The following is a 20178-nucleotide window of genomic DNA, read 5'->3' as shown; positions in this document are numbered from 1 at the left end:
GAAGAAACTAAGGCAGAGATATTAAGTAACTTGCCCAAGCTCTAACAGCTAGTAAATGTATCGTAATGGTATCAAGAGGAAACACAGATTCCTCTAAGATGAGAGGGATGAAGGAGGTTGAGAAGGTGTGTGGTTAGTGTTTGAATGCATGCAGTGTGCATTTTACTGATCCTGCAATAAGTGAGGACATGTAAGCAATATAAATTTCTCTACTGAAACACTGTAATGTAAAAGGTGATTGAGAGTGAAGGATGAGTCAGTGATTATCCTGGCGATTTGGACTCTGGATGAGTATGTGCCAATGAAACAACCGCTGTGATTAACTCTGTGATTTGGCGTTGATCTTTAGACTTACGCTGTGACCCTTTCCTTCTCCCATAAAAATAGTATCTGACTGTGCTTGATAGTCTTTGCCTCATTTATGTTGCTATTCTAGTTTTGCTACTCAGATTAGGACATCATAAAAATAGATGTATTCTCCAGGTTATTTTTGTATTATTATTATTATTATTATTATTATTATTATTATTATTATTATTTTTGAGACTCAAGTCTTGCTTTGTCGCTCAGGCTGGAGTGCAGTGGCACAGCCTTGGCTCACTGCAACCTCTGCCTCCGCCTCCTGAGTAGCTGGGATTACAGGCGTGTGCCACCACAGCCCAACAAATTTTTGTATTTTTAGTAGAGATGGGGTTTCACCACACTGGCCAGGCTGGTCTTAAACTCTTGACCTCAGTGATCCGCCCTCTTTTGCCTTTCCAAAGTGCTAGAATTATAGGTGTGAGCCAACATGCCTGGCTTGTATTATTTTTGTACTATTGCTTTCTTTCCTTTTGAGTAGCTGGGTCATATGCATGCGCCACTGCACCTGGCTTTACTATTATTTTCATTTGAGAAATGTTATTCTGTTTACTAGTAGACAAGGATTGACTCTGAATATTTTCTTTAATTTCTTAACAGTACAGTGCTGTGGATACCAATCCACTTTCTCTGTATGTCATGCATCCATTTTGGAACACTATAGTAAAGGTAAGATAATTAATATGCATGTACTTTCTTGTTTTAGTACGTTTTAAAGATTTTAACCTATTTTATGGAGTATTATAAATGCAACTCTCAGTTTTGTAAGATATCTAGAGAAACTACCCTTCCCATTCTCCGTTTCCTTAGTCACATACCTTTTGATTTATCATACTGTTGAAGTTTATACCCTGGGATTTGTCATTTTTGTAAAATCCCATTTAAAATTTTCTAAAATAGACTTAATGTTATAGAAGTTTGCTAATTATAGAGGTAGTTAAAATATAGAGGATGGAAGAAATAATGCTAATGGAGATTATGGTTTACATGTCTATAACTTCTCCATATGATCTTTCAAACTTATGACTTCAATTTGCATGTTGTATATATTGGACAGAGATTCTTCTACTTTAATTATTTTATAATTATTTTGCAAAAATAGGTATTTCCTACTTGGCTGGCGCCCAATCTGATAACTTTTTCTGGCTTTCTGCTGGTTGTATTCAATTTTCTACTAATGGCATACTTTGATCCTGACTTCTATGCCTCAGGTAAGAATATTACTTTATTGTAAAATTTAAAATGTCTGAGTAGAGAAAAATGAAATGTGGTTGCTTATTTTCTGGTTCTGTTAAAATGTTCATATTTCCAAAAAATTTGGATATTATAATGGCAGCACCTTGCCTGTTGAATTAGATATGTTTTCTAAAAAGCAGTGAGGTTTTGGCAGATAAAGAATAATTGGGTTTGCATGAAGATGGAAAATTAAAACTCAAAACTTTGCCTAAACACGAATACAAACAGGGCTCAGTTTACCTGTCAGCTCTAGGAATATCCCTTCTCCTTTTCTAGTCAGGAAAGAAAAATCCCCTTTCTTCTGAAGGAAATGTGATTATCTTTCCTCCTTCCCTGCATCCCCACTTGACTTGAATGACTCCTAGTTTCCTCTGAAAATGGTTCTTAGACCTTAAGTATTTATTGCTAAGTCTGGGCCCTTATTGGGGAAGAGTGGAAGGAGGCCCTTTTGGAGCCAGTGGTCAGCCTGCTCCCGCCCTCTGCTCCAACATCTCTCTCACCTGTTTTATCTTCACTCTGTTTCACACCAGGCTTCTGCCCCAGGCCAAAGAATTGGGATGATGAGGGAATAGTTGGAGACAAGTTTTGTTTTTATTGTTCAGTTGGTTGATTGCATTGAGAGGAATAGAAAGATGGAGATAGATGGGCGTTTTTTGCATTCTAAGAGAATTTATTTTCCAACAGTAATACTTAGAAATGGTGTAGTCAGGAGTGTTAGTGTTATAATTCATCTGTGTATGAGTTCAGCAGACTTTTCTGGACTGACCTGGAGAAACTGAATACCATTGACAACATTGTTTTAGTAGAAAAATTTGGAGTTTCAAACACTTAAGACGCTTTTTACTTTCTTTTTTTTGAGACAGAGTCTCGCTCTGTTGCCCAGGCAGGAGTGCAGTGATGCTATCTTGGCTCACTGAAACCTCCGCCTCCCAGGTTCAAGCAATTCTCCTGCCTCAGCCTCCCGAGTAACTGGGACTACAGGTGTACACTACCATGCCCAGCTAATTTTTATATTTTTAGTAGAGCAGGGTTTCACTGTGTTGGCCAGGCTGGTCTTGAACTCCTGACCTCAAATGATCCACCCGTCTTGGCCTTCCAAAGTGCTGGGATTACAGGTGTGAGTCACTGCGCCTCACCAAGACTTTTGATATTATAGAAATTCTGAATATTGAAAGTATACATATGTGGAACTTTACTGAAACTTTTAGTCATAGCTTCTGTACATGTAATAAAATGGTAATTGAAGTTGGAAATGCCAACTCTGAAGCATGAGAAGATCATAAAGTACACATGAATAAAGAGTAAGATTAAATTTTGTTAAGCATTGTTTGGGTATTGTGGGTTTCTAAAAATTTTTTTATTTTTTATTTTTTTTGTGTGTTTTAATCCTGAGGACACCCTAAAGAATGTATCTTTGTAACTAGAAATATTATTTTCTTTGACAACTCTAAATCAGATTGTTTACTTAGTTATTAAGGGAAGCAAACATACATAAATGTTATATATATCTCCCCAAATCATATAAGTTGAAGGACTAGATAAACCATCTATTCCCAATATATTTGGAAAATACAAGATGGGAGAGATTAAATGATACATTCAAGGTTACACTGCTGGTTGATTACAAAGCCAGGACTAGAACCCAGACTTTCTGATTCTCAGTTGTTTTGTCTTAGGGGAAAAAGTGAGCTCCAGATATTTCAGAATGATTCTGATGCCCAAATCATTCAGTTGAGGTGATCTATCTATATCCAAATCAAAAGGTCTTTTGTCTTGCTAATTAATAGTATAGGAAAGGATAAGGTGAATGCTCAATACAAGTTTGTAATACAATCATAAACAACAAGAATTAGATTAAATGCAGTTAGTTTTTAAATTCCAAAAATACATTATTTTTCATTGTGGGCACATGAAAAGTATTTGTTTTCAAGTAAAGGTGAACACTCAGTCTTGAGTTTTGATAAAAGCTCAAAATAAATGCTTTACTGTTTGTGAGGGGCTGGGAATCGCTTTTTTGGTTTTATCAGTTTCCTGATATTATTTACCTAATTCTGGATTCAAAATATATTGTACAGTACTTTAACTTCTAATGAACAAATAGCAACACTTCTCACTGTCAGTATATGCTATGGTAAGAACTACTATACTTAAACTGTATTAAAATCTTAGTTGCTTTCCTTTTCAGCACCAGGTCACAAGCATGTGCCTGACTGGGTTTGGATTGTAGTGGGCATCCTCAACTTCGTAGCCTACACTCTAGGTAAGGAATTGGTAAATACTTACTATAGGCAGTGACTGGTAAATCAGCAAGGATAGCCACCTATTAAAATAACATTTTCTCCTGTGCTTAATTCATTTTAACTAGAGTTTATTAGTATCCTGTTCAAATTGATAAATATGTTTTTGAGTTTCTCTACAAAAAATATTGTCATTCATTGTGAGGGTTTCGCAGAATAAGATGAGTTGGTAAACCACTACTTGTGGGCCAAATTTGATGTGTAGCCTATTTTTGTTAGTAAAGTTTTACTGGCACACATCTATGCTCATTCCTTTATATGTTGTCTATGGCTGCTTTCCTGCAATAAAGACACAGCTGAATAGTTGCAACAAAGACTTATGGCCTGCAAAGCCTGAAATATTTATCATGCGGCCTTTAAAAAGTATTTGGCAACCTCTGGAATAAGACATAATTTTTGCTTAAGTTTGGGAAGTAATACTGCCATATGTAATAATTAAAAAACAGATACTATGATAGAACACAGTGGGAGAACACATAAGGAAGTGATCAATTCTTTTTTGGTACAGAGAGTGGTCAGGGAGTGGGCAGGGAAGCCTACTGTGCTAGACTATACTGTCTGTTCTGCCAAGAATGCTTTTCATTAGGATTATCCGCATGGCTTGTCCTGCGTTCTTCTCTCCTCCTTCCCTGCTTTATTTTTCTCCATAGCATTTCAAACCATGTAACATGTTATCTATTTACTTTCCTGCTTGTTTGTTATCTCTCTTTTCTAACTAAAATGTTAAGTTTTGTGAAAGTGAGTACTGCGTTGTTCACTACTTTATCCCCAGTATCGTAGACACTCAGTACATAGTGTTTAAATACATGTAAAATAGCAGACCCTGACTTCAAGTTGCTTAGATCTCTTCAGATAAAAGCGACTTGTTCTCATAAAACCAACATAACCTGCTACACGATTAAATACTGATATGGTAGATGTCATGCTGACCAGAGCTGCAAGAGTTTGGAAAAGGAAGAAATCAGTGACGTCTAGAAGAATTAGGGGAAAATTTAGTTAAAAGCTACATATTTAGGCAGAGGCTTTTGCGCATTTGTTATTACAGATGAGCAGGTCTTTAAGTGCTGCTGAAGGATTTGGTTGCCAAGGACTGCTGAGAGGAATAGGGAAAAGTTGAGAGTGACCCGTGAGCTCTGACTTTTGACAACACTCCATGAGATCCTTTTGATGTACCATCTATGTGTTCGAGGCCCACAGTTTTTGGCAAAAATCCTGACCTGACATGAACTATTTGTTGCAAACTAGTCTTGAATGAACATAAAGCAGTTTATAATCTTTATTCTACCTAGTGTGACTATTCATGACGTTTTGCTATAGAAATACTTAGATGTTTGATCACAGGATGCTGCTCTGTGTCCTACTGGGGAGTCTCTGATAATATATGATATATGCCCTGAATTACCTTTTTAAGAAAAAAAAATTCTAAAGCATATCTGGACCTCAGACTTGTGGAGATGGAATGGGTATAGTGAGAAAATGTATAAAACCTAATTAATACGTAGTTTATGAATTGAGTATTGTAATAACTGCATAGGAATTACATTGAAAATGGGAAATTGTTAAGCCAGTAAATAATGAGAAAAGACTTTCTGGGAATATTTTAGCTACTTCAGGGCAAAAACTTTCCCAACTCTGTATAACAGAAATCTGTAGTATTTGGATAGGGAGTTTGGGATTCATCTTTTCATAAAGTCTTCAACAATGTATTATGCCACAGACTGATCTAGGCACTGGGGAATATACTTTAGTGAGCAAGATTAACAGTAATTATAAGAGTTTTTAATTCCTTATTCTGAATTTTTACAATTAGCCTAATTCTAAAGCACTTAGTTAACAAAACTGTTTCTTTTGGGCGAAAAAGTGTGTAATTCAGTGAGACAGGCTGTCTCTAACAGGTTCCTCTGTTTCTGCCTGTAAAATGAAGGTGTTCCACTGTGCTTTATCCTAAACTCTGGCTTTCTCCTCATTCCCTTGGTAATGGTGAGTCTCACTCTACAGTCTTAGTTAAGATTCCCATGTTTATATCTTGTTTATATCTAGCCCTCACCTGTGTTCTGAGTTCCTAATAAGTACCCTTGGATTGAGTTCCTTGACATTACCATGTGGATATCTCACTAACACTTCAATTTCAGTATCTGAAATTGTACTCTGCATCTTGTCTGTCAGTCTTGCTGCTGCTTCTGACTTCCTTTTTTCTATTAACACTACCACTATCTTCGTTACCCAGAATAGAAACTGGAGATTCTCTTCTTGTCCTTAGGCCTTATGCCTCATCTTTGCTGCATTTTATCATTTTTATTTCCTCAATGTCTCACCTACCATCAGCTTCTTATTCCTACTGCATTTCATCTCAGTTGAGGCCTACTAATTAGCGTCCCTCTCTGCAGCCTGTCATTCACACCGTCAGGTGCCTCTTCCTGAAGCATTGCTTTCACTCTTGTCATTTCTCTATTCAGATACCTTTAGTAACTCCCCATATTCCCTACAACTTTTAACTGGCTCAAACCTCCTTTTTAACCTTTTTATATACTTCACTCTTCACATGCTAGTCTCTAGTCAAACTAAAGTGCTTGGCATTTTCTGAACATGCATTGTGCTTTTCCACCCTGGTGTGTTTTGCTGATAGCATTCCCTCCTTTTGAAATGACATACTTCTTTATGTCTTATCAGCTGAAATCCAACTCATTCTTTATGTCCTCTACTCAGATTTCACCTGCCTGAAAAGCCATTCTAGATTATCTTAGCCTAAAGAGAACCTTTCCCTTATCTGTACTCTTCTATGGTTTGTGATATACCGTAGCTTTATTATCATGTTTTTGTTCCTTTCTCTCTTTTTTTTTTTTTTTTTTTTTTTTGTTGAGACAGAGTTTCGCTCTTGTTGCCCAGGCTGGAGTGCAATGGTGTGATCTCAGCTCACTGCAACCTCCACCTCCTGGGTTCAAGCGATTCTCCTGCCTCAGCCTCCCAAGTAGCTGGGATTACAGGTGCGCACCATCCCTGGCTAAGTTTTTGTGTTTTTAGTAGAAACAGGGTTTGGCCTTGTTGGCCAGGCTGGTCTTGGACTTCTAACCTCAGGTTATCCTCCTGCCTTGGCCTCCCAAAGTGCTGGGATCATAGGTGTGAGCCACCACACCCAGCCTGTTCCTTTCTCAATTGTAAATACTCTGAGTGCACAAACAGTTTATTCTAAGATTCTTCCAATCCTTATAGCACCAAGAATAGCGCATTAGTTTCAGTAAATTCAATTCTTATATTTGCTGAATATCCACTATGTGCATTTTCTGAAAGCACTTAAGATTATGGGGGCAGTAGATCTGTAAAGAAGTGATTATGATTTCAAACAGGATAAAGTAGATGTTGTGACTGAAGTACTTTTGGATCCTAGAGCAAGGAGGGGTGAGATAAGTTGTGAGGAATTACTTTGGCATGTTCGCTGGAAGCTTGAGAATTTGTAGCTAGTGAAACAATCCAATAGTTGCGTAGATTTGGAGGTGTTCAGAGTCCAAGTAAAATGCTGCTTTCTCAGATCTAAAATTGACACCATTCAGTGTAATATGACATTTAGATTTTTAGATTAAACTTTGAAAAATTATATATTTTATTTCTGAAGTCTTTGTTTTTTGTTTAAAATTTTTTTTTAGAGACAGGGTCTTGCTCTGTTGCCCAGACTGGAATGCAGTGGCATGATCATAGCTCTCTGCAGCCTCAAACTCCTGGGCTCAAACAATCCTCCCACCTTAGCCTCCTGAGTAGCAGGAACTACAGGTCCACACCACCATGCCTGGCTAATATTAAAATTTTTTGTAAAGACAGAGTCTGGCTATGTTGCCCAGGCTGATCTCAAACTTACGGGCTCAAGTGATCCTCCTGCCTTGGCCTGCCAAAGTGTGGGAATTATAGGTGTGAGCCACTGTGCCTGGCCCTGAACTCTTTGAAGTGTAGAATTAAATAATTAGATTTTTATAGTACCGGCTGATAGCCATACTTAACATTTCTGTGATACGCTGATTTGTTTTGTTTTGTTTTTTTCCAGTTGATTAAAGAAGACTTTCTCCATCCTGGTGCATATGTTGAACTTTTCCTGTGGTTTGTTTTTGTTGCAGATGGTGTGGACGGAAAGCAAGCTCGCAGAACCAATTCTAGCACTCCCTTAGGGGAGCTTTTTGATCATGGCCTGGATAGTTGGTCATGTGTTTACTTTGTTGTAACTGTTTATTCCATCTTTGGAAGAGGATCGACTGGTGTCAGTGTTTTTGTTCTTTATCTCCTGCTATGGGTAGTTTTGTTTTCTTTCATCCTGTCCCACTGGGAAAAGTATAACACAGGGATTCTTTTCCTGCCATGGGGATATGACATTAGCCAGGTGGTAAGTATGTATTCTACCTTAAATTTTCAACATTGCCATGATACTTTTGGAAAGCTTTTGTCATTGCTTCTTTATTGCTCTTAGGCTTTTTTGATTAGAATTGATATGTACTTTAAAATTTTTTATTTTTATTTATGGAAAATTTCAAAAAAGTAGAATAGTATAGTGAATAGTAAAGTAGAGAGAATAGTTAAGAAAAAGTAGAGAGAATAGACCCTGATATACCTATTGGTTAGCTTCAGCAATTAGCACATGTGGTTATCTGGTTTCGTGTATAACCTCCCTGAGCCCTTTCTCAATTATTTTATTTGTTTTTTTTTGTTTTGTGTTGTTTTTGTTCTTGAGATGGAGTCTCACTCTGTCACCCAGGCTGGAGTGTAGTGGCGTAATCTCAGCCCATTGCAGCCTCTGCCTCCCGAGTTCACGCGATTCTCCTGCCTCAGCCTCCCGAGTCGCTGAGATTTCAGGTGCCCACTACCATGCCTGGCTAATTTTTATATTTTTGGTAGACACAGGGTTTCACTATGTTGGCCAGGCTGGTCTCAAACTCCTGACCTCAAATGATCCGCCTGCCTTGACCTCCCAAAGTGTTAGGATTATAGGCATGAGCCACCATGCTCAGCCCTTCCCAATTATTTTAAAGGAAATTTCTAATATTATGTGATAAATACTTCACTATCTCTAAGAGCTTCCTTTAAAAAAAATCACAATGCCAGTATTACACCAAGAATTTAACTATTTCTTAATGTTATTAAATGTTCATTTGAACTCTTGATTTTGTAAAGAAAGATATGCACATAGAATTGAATGGTTGGCTTTTTGTGTTCATTGCCACCTTTTCAGTGTGTAGAGAGATTCCTTTTTTCTTACTTTAATGGCCTTGCTATTAACTCTCCCTGCCTTTGAATCCCAGCTTTTTGTGTTGCCATTTTGCCCATTTGCACCTACGTCTCCAGTAAAGAAATCAGAAGTTGGAGTGTTTGTTGAAGGAAGTGGTTGGGTGGGTAAATTTGGATCATCTTACAACTTAACCAATTTATGAGTTGCTGTTAAAGTGCTCCAAATGATGGCCAGTTGCTTGCATTGTCTAGAAGTTGGTTATTTTATAGCATTGTTGGCTCAAAGATTGGTTTTCTTTGGTTTTTTTTTTTTGTGACAGAATTTCGCTATAGTTGCCTAGGCTGGAATGGCGGGATCTCGGCTCACTGCAACCTCTGCAGTGTTCAGGGGTTCTCCCGCCTCAGCCTCCCGAGTAGCTGGGATTACAGGCATGCACCACCACACCTGACTAATTTTGTATTTTTAGTAGAGATGGGGTTTCTCCATGTTGGTCAGGCTGGTCTAGAACTCCCGACCTCAGGTGATCAACCCGCCTCGGCCTCCCAGAGTGCTGGGATTACAGACATGAGCCCCCATGCCCGGCCAAAAGATTGTATTTTTAAAGGTAAGAAGACTTGCCACAAAAGGTAAGAATTGCCACATACCAAATATAAGCATACTTCTTGCTTTTACTAAAACTGTTTGACTTGACTTAATGCTGCATAAAGCATGGTGACTCCTGATCTTTCTAGCGTTAATGCTTCTGTATGCTTTTGTCTGCATTTTCCTTCCAGACTATTTCTTTTGTCTACATAGTGACTGCGGTTGTGGGAGTTGAGGCCTGGTATGAACCTTTCCTGTTTAATTTCTTATATAGAGACCTATTCACTTCAATGATTATTGGTAAGAAGCTCCATGTTGAAGCCTGTTTTAACCATCACTTTGTTATCAAAAGAGCCAGTATTTGACTATAACAAGCAACAACACCCTTTGCCTCACAAAACCTCCAGGAGGCAGAACAACCCTACAACCTTGTAGGATTTCAGCCTAACCATTAAGAAAAATAAGATTTCTTTGTTTTTGGGTTTTTTTTTTGTTCAGCATCAGCTATTTCTAATCAGAGGGAAATACCAAAACAGATCACACAAGCCTGATAAAGTGACTATTCAGATTAACCTAGGCTGTATTGGAGGGTCCACATTTGGTATAGGTTTTATATTTATCTTAAAGTTGAAAATTACTAGTTTGTATGAAATACAGGACAGATGAAATGTAGAGATTATTTTATAATGTATCCACTCAAAAAATTAAGCTTCTATTCCTCTCAGATATCCTCCTTCATAACCCACTGATTGCTAAAGATTTTTTATGGTGGTAATCTTTCTGTTTTGATTTTAGCTAAAGGGGATATCTATAGGATGATTGACTGAGTGGAGGAGGGTATTAGTGGTATGGAAAGAGGTAAAGAGAAATCTAGATTGTTATTTTGGGGCCCCAGGAGTGGCACTGAGAACCTTTGTAGAAGTAAAAAGGTATATGTGTGGGCTATGTCCTGTGTTCTGTTCTCTTATCTAAAAAATAGGCCAGGCACAGTGGCTCATGCCTATAATCCCAGCACTTTGGGGGGCTGAAGTGGGAGAATCTCTTGAGCCCAGGGGTTTGAGACCAGCTTGGGCAACATAGTGAAATCCTGTCTGTAGAAAAAACTGAAGTTAATCAGGTGTGGTGATGTGCACCTGTAATGCTAGCTACTTGAGAGGCTGAGGTCAGAGGATCACTGGAGCCCAGGAGTTGGAGGTTACAGTGAGCTATGATTGCATGTGCCACTGCACTGTAGCCTGGGTGACAGAGTGAGACCCTGTCTCAAAAAAAAAAAAAAAAAAAAAGAATAAATTAAAAAAATAACCCTTTCCCATTTGGTGAACCTTGGTAATGGAATGGGAATTAGGTAAGGCTTAGAAACTGTTTAGAAGACAGCATATTAGGCCGGGCACGGTGGCTCAAGCCTGTAATCCCAGCACTTTGGGAGGCCGAGACGGGCGGATCACGAGGTCAGCAGATAGAGACCATCCTGGCTAACACAGTGAAACCCCGTCTCTACTAAAAATACAAAAAACTAGCCAGGCGAGGTGGCGGGCGCCTGTAGTCCCAGCTACTCGAGAGGCTGAGGCAGGAGAATGGCATAAACCTGGGAGGTGGAGCTTGCAGTGAGCTGAGATCCGGCCACTGCACTCCAGCCCGGGCGACAGAGCAAGACTCCCTCTCAAAAAAAAAAAAAAAAAAAAAAAAAAAGAAGACAGCATATTAGGCACTGGCTTTCAGAAAAGGAATGGTTTGGGCTTTTTTTCTGTAGCTCTGGACTACATATTTTAGGAGCTATCTTGAAATCTATCAAATGTTCATTTTTGATGCCTGTATAAACTGTTATTTCTTTACCTCAAAAAGGCTATTTTTCTTCTCCAATTATGTAGTGACCCTTTTGATTGTCCTATGGGCAAGTTTCCTGCATGTTGCATTTAAATGTTAAATTTAGATAAGACAGAATCCTCTGGTATATGAGATATATTTTTTAATGTTAAGTGTGTACTCTAATAGGCACATGATTTTCTTTATAATGTTTCTACTTTTATATAATAAACCCCTATGTACTGTTATCCAGTCTCAACTATTTTCAGTACCAGTGCCAATCTTGTTTGAAATGTGCCAGTATTCTCTAGCCCCCTGCTTAGCCCCCTGGGTTGTGTTATAATATACAGTTTATTTTACTTACTGACACATTTGCCTTTATATTTGACCTACCATGTGGTTGGTGTTCTTTCCCAGAAGTTTGAAGGACTTCCTTTAGGTTTTTTTATAGTGTAGGTCTGGTAGCAGTTTATTCTCTCTTTTTACTTATGTGAAAATGTATCGATTTTGCCTGAATTTTTTCTTTTGGCATTTTGAATACATCATTTTAATGTCTTTTGACATCCATTGTTTCTGAGTCAGCTCATATATCATTGTCACTCTGTAATGTATTAGTTTTCTCTTGTTGCTTTAAAGGTTCTGTTTTTATCTTTGGCTTTCAGAAGTTTGACTATAGTGTACTTAGGTGTGGTTTTCTTTGTGTTTGTCTTTCTTGGTATTTGTTGAGCTGTTGACTCTGTTGGACCTGTGAATTAGTATTTTTGACTGAATGTGGGAAGTTTTCAGTCACAGTTTTACTTCTTGAGATATTTTTTCTTCCCCTCTCTCTTCTCTTCTGGGACCCCACTTACATGTGTGTTACACAGGTTTGCTTGATACTGTCCTAAAAGTAATTTTCTGCAGCTTTATTAAGTTTTCTTTAATCTCTTTATTCTTTGTAGTGGATAACTTCTATTCATCTATCTTTAAGTTCATTGCTTTTTTTTTTCGTCTGCCATCTCCAAATTGTGGTTGAGCCCATCTAGGAAATCTTTCATTTAAGTTATTGTACTTTTCCCTGGGTGCAGTGGCTCACACCTGTAATCCCAGCACTTTGGGAGGCTGAGGTGGGAAGATTGCTTGAGGCTAGGAAGTCAAGACCAGCCTGGGTAACATAGTGGGATCCCATCTCTACAAAAAAATAGAAAAATTTAGCTGAATATGGTGGCACATGCCTGTAGTCCCAATTACTTGGGAGGCTGAGGCAGGAGGATCACTTGAGCCCAGGAAGTCGAGGCTGCGGTGAGCTGTAATTGTGCCACTGCACTCCAGCCTGGGCAACAGAGTAAGACCCTGTCTCAAAAAAAAAAAAGTTACTGTACTTTTCAGCTCTAGAGTTTCCATTTGGTTTTTAAACTTTCCATTTGTCTGTTAAGATTCTTCTGTTCATTATTATCTATCATATTTTCCTTTAGTTCTTTGAACATATTTAACATTGCTGCTTTAAAGTCTGTCTACTGAGTCCAACATCTGGGCCCACTTAAGAGTCATTTTCTGTTAACTGCCTTTTTTTTTTCTATTTCTTTGCATATCTAGCAATTTTGTTGTTGTTGTTGAAAACCGGATATTATAGATTACATTTGTGGAGACTATAATCTGTTCCGCTCTGAGGATTTTTGTTTTTTTGTTCTGATAGGCATTTAACTTGTTTGGACTCAGATGAAAAAATTTGTCCCATCACATTGTATATTAGCTCTTGTCTCCGTTTGGTTATTTTTAGCTTTTAGCTGCTGCTTTTTTAGCCGGGTCTCTTGGGGGTCTCCTTTGTGTCTGTGTAGTTTAGTGGTCAGCCAAAGATTTGGGCAAAGTCAATACTGAGATTTTGGCGCTCACCTCTCTGTGATTTTCTTGCTTCTGGAGTTTCCCCATCCTGAATCTTCAGCTGCTCTTCCAGCAATTGTGTTCTACCCCCAACCCTCAAGCCAGTAAGAGTTTTGCCTTCTTCAGCCCAGTCTGAGTGTGGGTTGGAAACACACTTAGTGAGAGACAACAGACTCACATCTCACCAAGAACACCTCTGTCTTTCAAGGACAGCATGTCCTCTACTTTCTGCCTTCTCTTTCACTATGTTCTGTGGGGTCTTCTATTTGCTTGCTTAGTTTAGCATCCATACCCAGGAGTTTGGGCAGAGTATATTCTCAGATTTAGAATCTCAACCCTTCTGCATCTCTCTCTTCTACAATACCCCCCACCCTGCTTTCGAGTTCCTCTGCTGCTCTGAATTATGGTATCTGCTTCCACAAGCTGGTGAGGAAGACTGTGGCTTTCCTCATCTGGGTTGGGATGGGGTAGGCAAGCCACAAACTCGGAGTTGTTCCCCAGTGTTTCAACCGTAAATGTTTCTCGAATTTCTCTCTGCCCTTGAGTATTTTCTAGTACCTTCAAGTAGTTGTTTTAAATATCTTTGTCTGGTTTTTAATCATTATTTGTGAGAAGAATTGTCCTCCCTTTTTATGCCATCATTAACAGACACCTTCCTTCCTTTAGATTATTTTAAAGCAAATCCCAGATATCATTTCTTTTCATCCATAAATACTTCATTGTGTATCTCTAAATGATAAGGATTTCTGTAAAAGAACCACAATTGATGTGTTTCTATAGCTGCCAAGTACCTATATAGTTGCCTCTGGTTGGTATGCCTTTTAAATTTCTCTTAATCTGGCTGGACGCAGTGGCTCACACCTGTAATCCCAGCACTTTGGGAGGCCAAGGCAGGCTAATCTTCTGAGGTCAGGAGTTTGAGACCAGCCTGGCCAACGTGGTGAAACCCCATCTCTACTAAAAATACAAAATTAGCCAGGTGTGGTGGCGTATGCCTGTAATCCCAGCTCTCAGGAGGCTGAGGCAGGAGAATCGCTTGAACCTGGGAGGTAGAGGTTGCAGTGAGTCAAGATCGCGCCATTGCCAGCCTGGGTGACAAGAGCGAAACTGTCTCTAAATAAATAAATACGTTTTTAAAAAATGTCTTTTAATCTATGTTGCTTTTCCCTATTTTTCCTTTGAAGTTTATGTGTTGAAGAAAGTGGGTCATTTGGCCAACAGAATTCTTAGATTCTACATTTTCTTGGTTGCGGTCTCATGGCATTGTTTAACATGTTCCTCTACTCCTCACTTTTCCTGTAAATGATAGTTAGATCTGTGAGCTTAGTTTGTTACAGGTTTAATTTTGGGGGTCGGGGGCGTGCTGGGGAACAATACTTATTAAGTATTGCATTCTTTTGCATCACATTAGGAGGTCTTTCTATTGCATCACATTAGGAGGCAAGTAACGGGTTTAGATTTTGTATGTTCCATCTGCTACAAAGTTTACATCATCACTTTACCATACTTATATATATGTATATATTTTAACCTGCTACCTTAAACTATTAAGGGTTAAACTTCACCTAATAATATTAACAGACATTGATTATCATGGCTTAGGAATTCATTCATTCAATGGATAGGTAAGGAAATCAAGTTTTTAGTTTTATGATAAAATACCTCATAAATACATACTGATAATTTGAAAGCAAATTTTATAGTACAGAATTTTTCTTAACCTCATTGATCTTACATTTTTATCTCCTTTAAACCTATGACAAAATCCTTGGTTTTCAGTGACACAGAATACTCACTTGCTTTATTCCATGAAATACTCACAACAGTCTCATAAAACAGTACCTAAATCAGCAAACAGACGAAAACTGAAAATTAAGATTTTGTTTATTTTGCAGTTTTATTTGTCCTTATGACTTGTCCCACTAGGTGTGTCCAGTCAGTTTACTATATTTTAAAATCACCACTCTGTGGTTATGCCACCAGCTGTGGATTTATACATCTAGGTTTTTTTTGTTTTACTTTAAAAATTACTTTTTCTTTTAAAATTCATTTTTCCTTTATAATTATGTAAAATATTTGTGATAACAAAGTCAAATTTACAGAACGAGGTATATTCAAAGAAGTCTAGCTTCTATTGCTACCCAATCCTTTCTTTCCTCATTGTTTCTTTCTTATTATAAGTAAATATTTGTGTTTCATTTTATCACTCACTTTCATAGATACACGGTAGCATTCCATTCTATATGTACCATACTATATACTGTGCCTTTTTTTCCCACCCCCCTGCTTAATTGTGTATCCTAGCGATCACTCCATAGTGGTCTATAAGAATCCTCCTCAGTCCTCTTACAGCTGCCTGGCACTTCATTGTGTGGATGTACCATAGTGTGTCCAACCATCCCCCTATCAATAGACATTTGGGTTAGTTCCAGTTTTTGCTGTTGTACCAATTGCTGCAGTGAATAGTCTTGTATATCAGTCTTTTCATATTTTTGCCAGGGTGTTGAGGAAGAGGTCCCTAGAAGCAGAATTGCTATAGAGGACAAGTGTGTGCTGTTTTGCTAAATGTTCCCATATTCCCTTCCATATGGGTTGTGTGATTTTCTTTCCCACCAGCCGTGTATGACAGTGCTTGTTAATTTATAGTTTTACCAACATAGTATATTGTCAAATGTTTGAATTTTTGCCAGTCTGATAGGTAAGAAATGATGTCTGTACAGTTTTAATTTGCCTTTCTCTTACTATGAATGAGCTTTTCTAGGTTTAAGAGCCGTTTGTATGTCTTTTTCTGTATATTTTACATCTCTCAAGCAGGTTTTTTTTTCTATAGGGTTATTGGCCATTTCCTTTATTTTTAGAAACTCTTCATGTATTAGGTATATTAATCCTTTAATGTAGATTATAGTTTTCCCCATTATTGTTTCTCTTTTTAATTTTTCTTAAAGTACTTTTTGTTTTGGTGGTTTTAATTGAAGTATCTACTTAATAAATAAACTGGAAATGTGAGGAACGAAAATATTTTTTATGCCATGCTATCCTTGGATTGTATCTCATTCAACTTGGTCTTTTTTTTTTTTTTTTTTTTTTTTTTTTTTTTTTTTTTTTACAAATTCTACTCTGATTTTTCTCTAGCTGTTAAGTTTCCTATGTTATGAAGTCTGGGCCTTCACTTGTGGCAAGATGAAAAGCAGGTCTGCATATGTATGGTCTCTATCACTGTTCTCTACTTGAAACATAGAGCTTCATAGACAAGTATTTAACAATTAAGTACTCGTTACAGAAAGTACATTAAGTACTAAAGAGAAGAAACAAAAGATGCAGCCTTTCTCTTTGGCAGCCTATATAGAGCCCCGGCTTTCTACGTGCTCACTATACTTGAGATAGTTATTTCAATATTTTTAAAACTAAAATTACTCTTGGTGGCAAATCTTTTGCTAGTTTGTCTCAGCCTATTTCCAACACCTCAGAGCTACGAGTACTTCTGCGTTAATTCATTTAGCCTTGGCTCCCCTCCAGTGCTTCCCAGCTTGACATGGAGTAAGCTGCTAAAAATTTCTGAGAACACTGAGGACCTCAGGTGGTCTTCTCTTTCCTTTCCCTTTAAGTTCATCTAATTTGGGGAACTTTGTTCCCCTCTAAGTTCGTCTAATTTGGGGAACTTTATTCTACTTGGGCTTGGAAGTAGCAGAGTACTTCTTTTTTAGAGATAAGATTTCTGTTGGGTTCTAGTCTTTGTTTTAAGCCAAATGTCTTAGGAATTGTTTAGAAGGAATGTTTTCTACCTTTTATCTTTAAGGCCATAGCTGCATTGACCCTCAAACCAAGTAGAGTCACCAGGTAACTGGAATAGACAAACGGGCTAATATGTTGCATGACAATGGAACATCCAAATGAAGTGCCCAGCAGCTTGCCAGATATATTGATTCGGAGTTTGAGAGAGAAAATAATTAGGAACCTATATCACTATAGATCATAGGATCAAAGAATTTTAAAGATGTAAGGGACACTAGAAAATAGTTCAACCCATCCCCATTGTACAACTGGAATCTAAAGTTCAGATTGTTAGAGTTTGCCCAAGAGTCCGTAACTAGATTTTGCAATCATCTTTTGTAAGTTTGTAGTTGAGCTTTAAAAGAAGATTCTCAGAGAGAGAGAGAGAGAGAGTATAAGTACAGTGGGGCACCCAGAAGTAATATGCAGGAAGTAGAATTGCCAACAAAGGATACAGAATGAAATGGTGAGATGGCTAGTGGAAACATAGGGAGAATGGAATCACAAAGACAAAGGGAGGAAAGAATTTCAGTTTAGTGGATAGTCAACCAAGGCATTTCACTTAGGAGTCAGGAATGAAAAAACGACACTGAATTTGAACATTAGGAAAGCTTGGTAAATTTCAAGAGTATGATTTCTGCAAAGTTGGAACACAGTGAATAAAAAAGTTCTAAGAAATTGAGGACAACTGAAAAGTTTAGCAAATGATAAGACAAAGCAGAAGAAGATAGTAGATAGTGAGGACAGTAGAATCAATGGGAGGGTTTCTTGGGAAGGCCATCTTTGTTTTAAAGTTTGTGGGAAGAGAACCAGTGTGCGGATGGAAGTAGCTAGGGGGAGAAATTGAAAATGCTAGGAAGACTGGGTGCAGTGGCTCATGCTTGTAGTCTCAGCTGCTCAGAAGCCTGACGTAGGAGGATTGCTTGACCCAGGAGTTCGTGACCAGCCTGGAATATACCCAGACCCTGTTTGCCAAAAAAAAAAAAAGAAAAAAAAAAAGCTAGGAAGGTAAAAAATAAATGTGAAGCAACAGGATTCCCCCTTTGAGTAGCTCATGCTTACTGTGCAGTTTCGGTACCCCATACTGTTCCAGGTATCTTAACATGTCATAACTCATTCACTTCTCGAAGCTCTGTGGGGTTGCTACAACTGTTCTCTATTTTATAAATAAGGAAACTGAGGCAGTAAAACACCAACTTGCCTGAAGTCCCATAATCAGTTCATTGTACAGTTGAAATTGAGGCCCAGCTGGCTCTTTGAGTCTGCCCTCTGAATCACCAAATTGTACTGCCAGTCTTCCTGTTGTAAATGTTGTTTATAAATGTATTTAATTTTATTACAGAAGTAAACTTGAACCTGAAATGTTTGGGGTCTAAAAATATTTGTTTTGCATGATTCAGTGATAATGTAATAATCGCTCTTGAATAAGCATAATAATTGAATACTTATTCCCTTTAGGTTGTGCGTTGTGTGTGACTCTTCCAATGAGTTTACTAAACTTTTTCAGGTAAGTATTTTATTTTTTAAATGGGCAAGAAATATGAAGTTGTAGCAGTTGTTAGCTGAACTTAGGGATCTATTTTCCTTTTAGAATCAGGACATTTTGAAAAGGTCACAAAACCTATATTTTAAGTCTAGAATGGGGTAGGATAGTTTGGGGTGTCTGTGGTGGCTAATGTAGTCATTTCAAACACAGCACAAAACTACTAGTTCTTTTGTTATGGTTTTGGACTAATCAAATAGTCTTCTAATGAGGCCAGGCACAGTGGCTCACACCTGTAATCCCAACACTTTGGGAGGCCGAGGCTGGCAGATCATGAGGTCAGGTTTGAGACCAGCCTGACCAACATGGTGAAACCCTTCTCTACTAAAAATATAAAAATTAGCCGTGTGTGGTGGCACGTGCCTGTAATGCCAGCTACTCAGGAGGCTGAGGCAGGAGAATTGCTTGAACCTGGGAGGCGGAGGTTCAAGCAGGTGGCAGCCTGCTTGAGCAGGCTCCAGCCAGGTGGCAGAGCAAGACTCTGTCTCAAAAAAAAAAAAAAAAAAAAAAAATTTAGCAAGATCATAAAAATTCTGAATGTGTGTAGTTTAGGACCAAACTGGACCTGTGCTGACTTTTCTTAAATAGCCCTTCTGTAGAACTTCCCGTCTGGGTTGTGGGGAGAAGGGAGTTGCTCAGGTGGAGTTTCGTTTCTCTGATCTGTGTGCTTCTCCACTTTTGCTGAGCCACACTGAATTTGCCTATTGTGTCCTGAATATATTTTGCTCTTTCTTTCCTTAGTAATTTTGCTCCCACTGTTTCCTTTGCTCCTTTTTCTTCTGGTTGAAACATTTTCTTATACTTCCCACTTCATCCTTTAGCTCCGAAATCTGCGTAGCAGAATCTTATTTACGTTAAACCAAGCTCTATTAAACTTCATTTATTGGAGCTGGCAGTCATTTATAGAAGCCATATAGTTTAAAGCTCTGAAGGATGTAGAGATTATTTCTCTACATTTTCTCCTCATTTTATAACAGCCAGCCTCTGATTGGGCAACATATTGCCCGAGGTCGTGTCATCAGTGGCGGAAGCAGGACTGGAATTTGGAGCTCTCTTCAGCTGAGCAGACATGTATTGTATAACCTCTGTGTGCTTAGAGACACTGAGATGTGGTATGCCAGTCGCACCTCAGAGTCTTTCTTGTGAGCTCTGTCTCACTCTAAGTTCTCTATCACTTTGTGTCAAAGCTGCACTTTGAGGTACTCTTCTAATATTTTATGTTCATCTTATTTCCCCCATTAGAATATCTCATAGAACAAAGTCCAAATTTTATTCATCTTTATATTCTTAGCACAGCAGTTGATAGTTTGGTTTAAAGAGAAAGAAATGGGATTAGAGGTCAGAAGATTTCCGTTCTAACCCTGGCCCTGCCACTTGGTAGCAAGTTTTGTAAATTTAAATTCTCTTATCCTCACTTAGCCTGTCTGTAAAATGGGATTAATGATGTTGGTTCTGTCTATGCCACAAGATTATTGTGAGTATAAAATAAGTGTATAAATAAGGAAACTATAAACTACAGT

At 38.1% G+C, this 20178-nt stretch overlaps 1 protein-coding gene and 1 long non-coding RNA gene across 2 annotated transcripts in view; one reads left to right on the top strand and one right to left on the bottom strand.

Annotated features, from left to right (window-relative positions):
* SELENOI (selenoprotein I) overlaps positions 1-20178 on the top strand; it is a 49267-nt gene that overhangs the window by 17715 nt on the left and 11374 nt on the right. The window contains 6 exon segments of the mRNA NM_001135563.3: positions 961-1029; positions 1463-1571; positions 3782-3856; positions 7997-8259; positions 9873-9981; positions 18574-18622. Coding sequence (NP_001129035.1) covers positions 961-1029; positions 1463-1571; positions 3782-3856; positions 7997-8259; positions 9873-9981; positions 18574-18622 — 674 coding nt within the window.
* Positions 7624-9450, bottom strand: LOC144333858 (uncharacterized). The gene is made up of 2 exons (XR_013402953.1): positions 8738-9450; positions 7624-7674 (listed from the first exon to the last, which is right to left on the bottom strand). It is a non-coding gene; the product is annotated as an uncharacterized LOC144333858 (long non-coding RNA).

The sequence above is a fragment of the Macaca mulatta genome, chromosome 13 (assembly GCF_049350105.2).
Source record: "Macaca mulatta isolate MMU2019108-1 chromosome 13, T2T-MMU8v2.0, whole genome shotgun sequence".
NCBI classification, from domain to species: domain Eukaryota; kingdom Metazoa; phylum Chordata; class Mammalia; order Primates; family Cercopithecidae; genus Macaca; species Macaca mulatta.
This window is presented reverse-complemented; position numbering and strand designations above follow the sequence as displayed.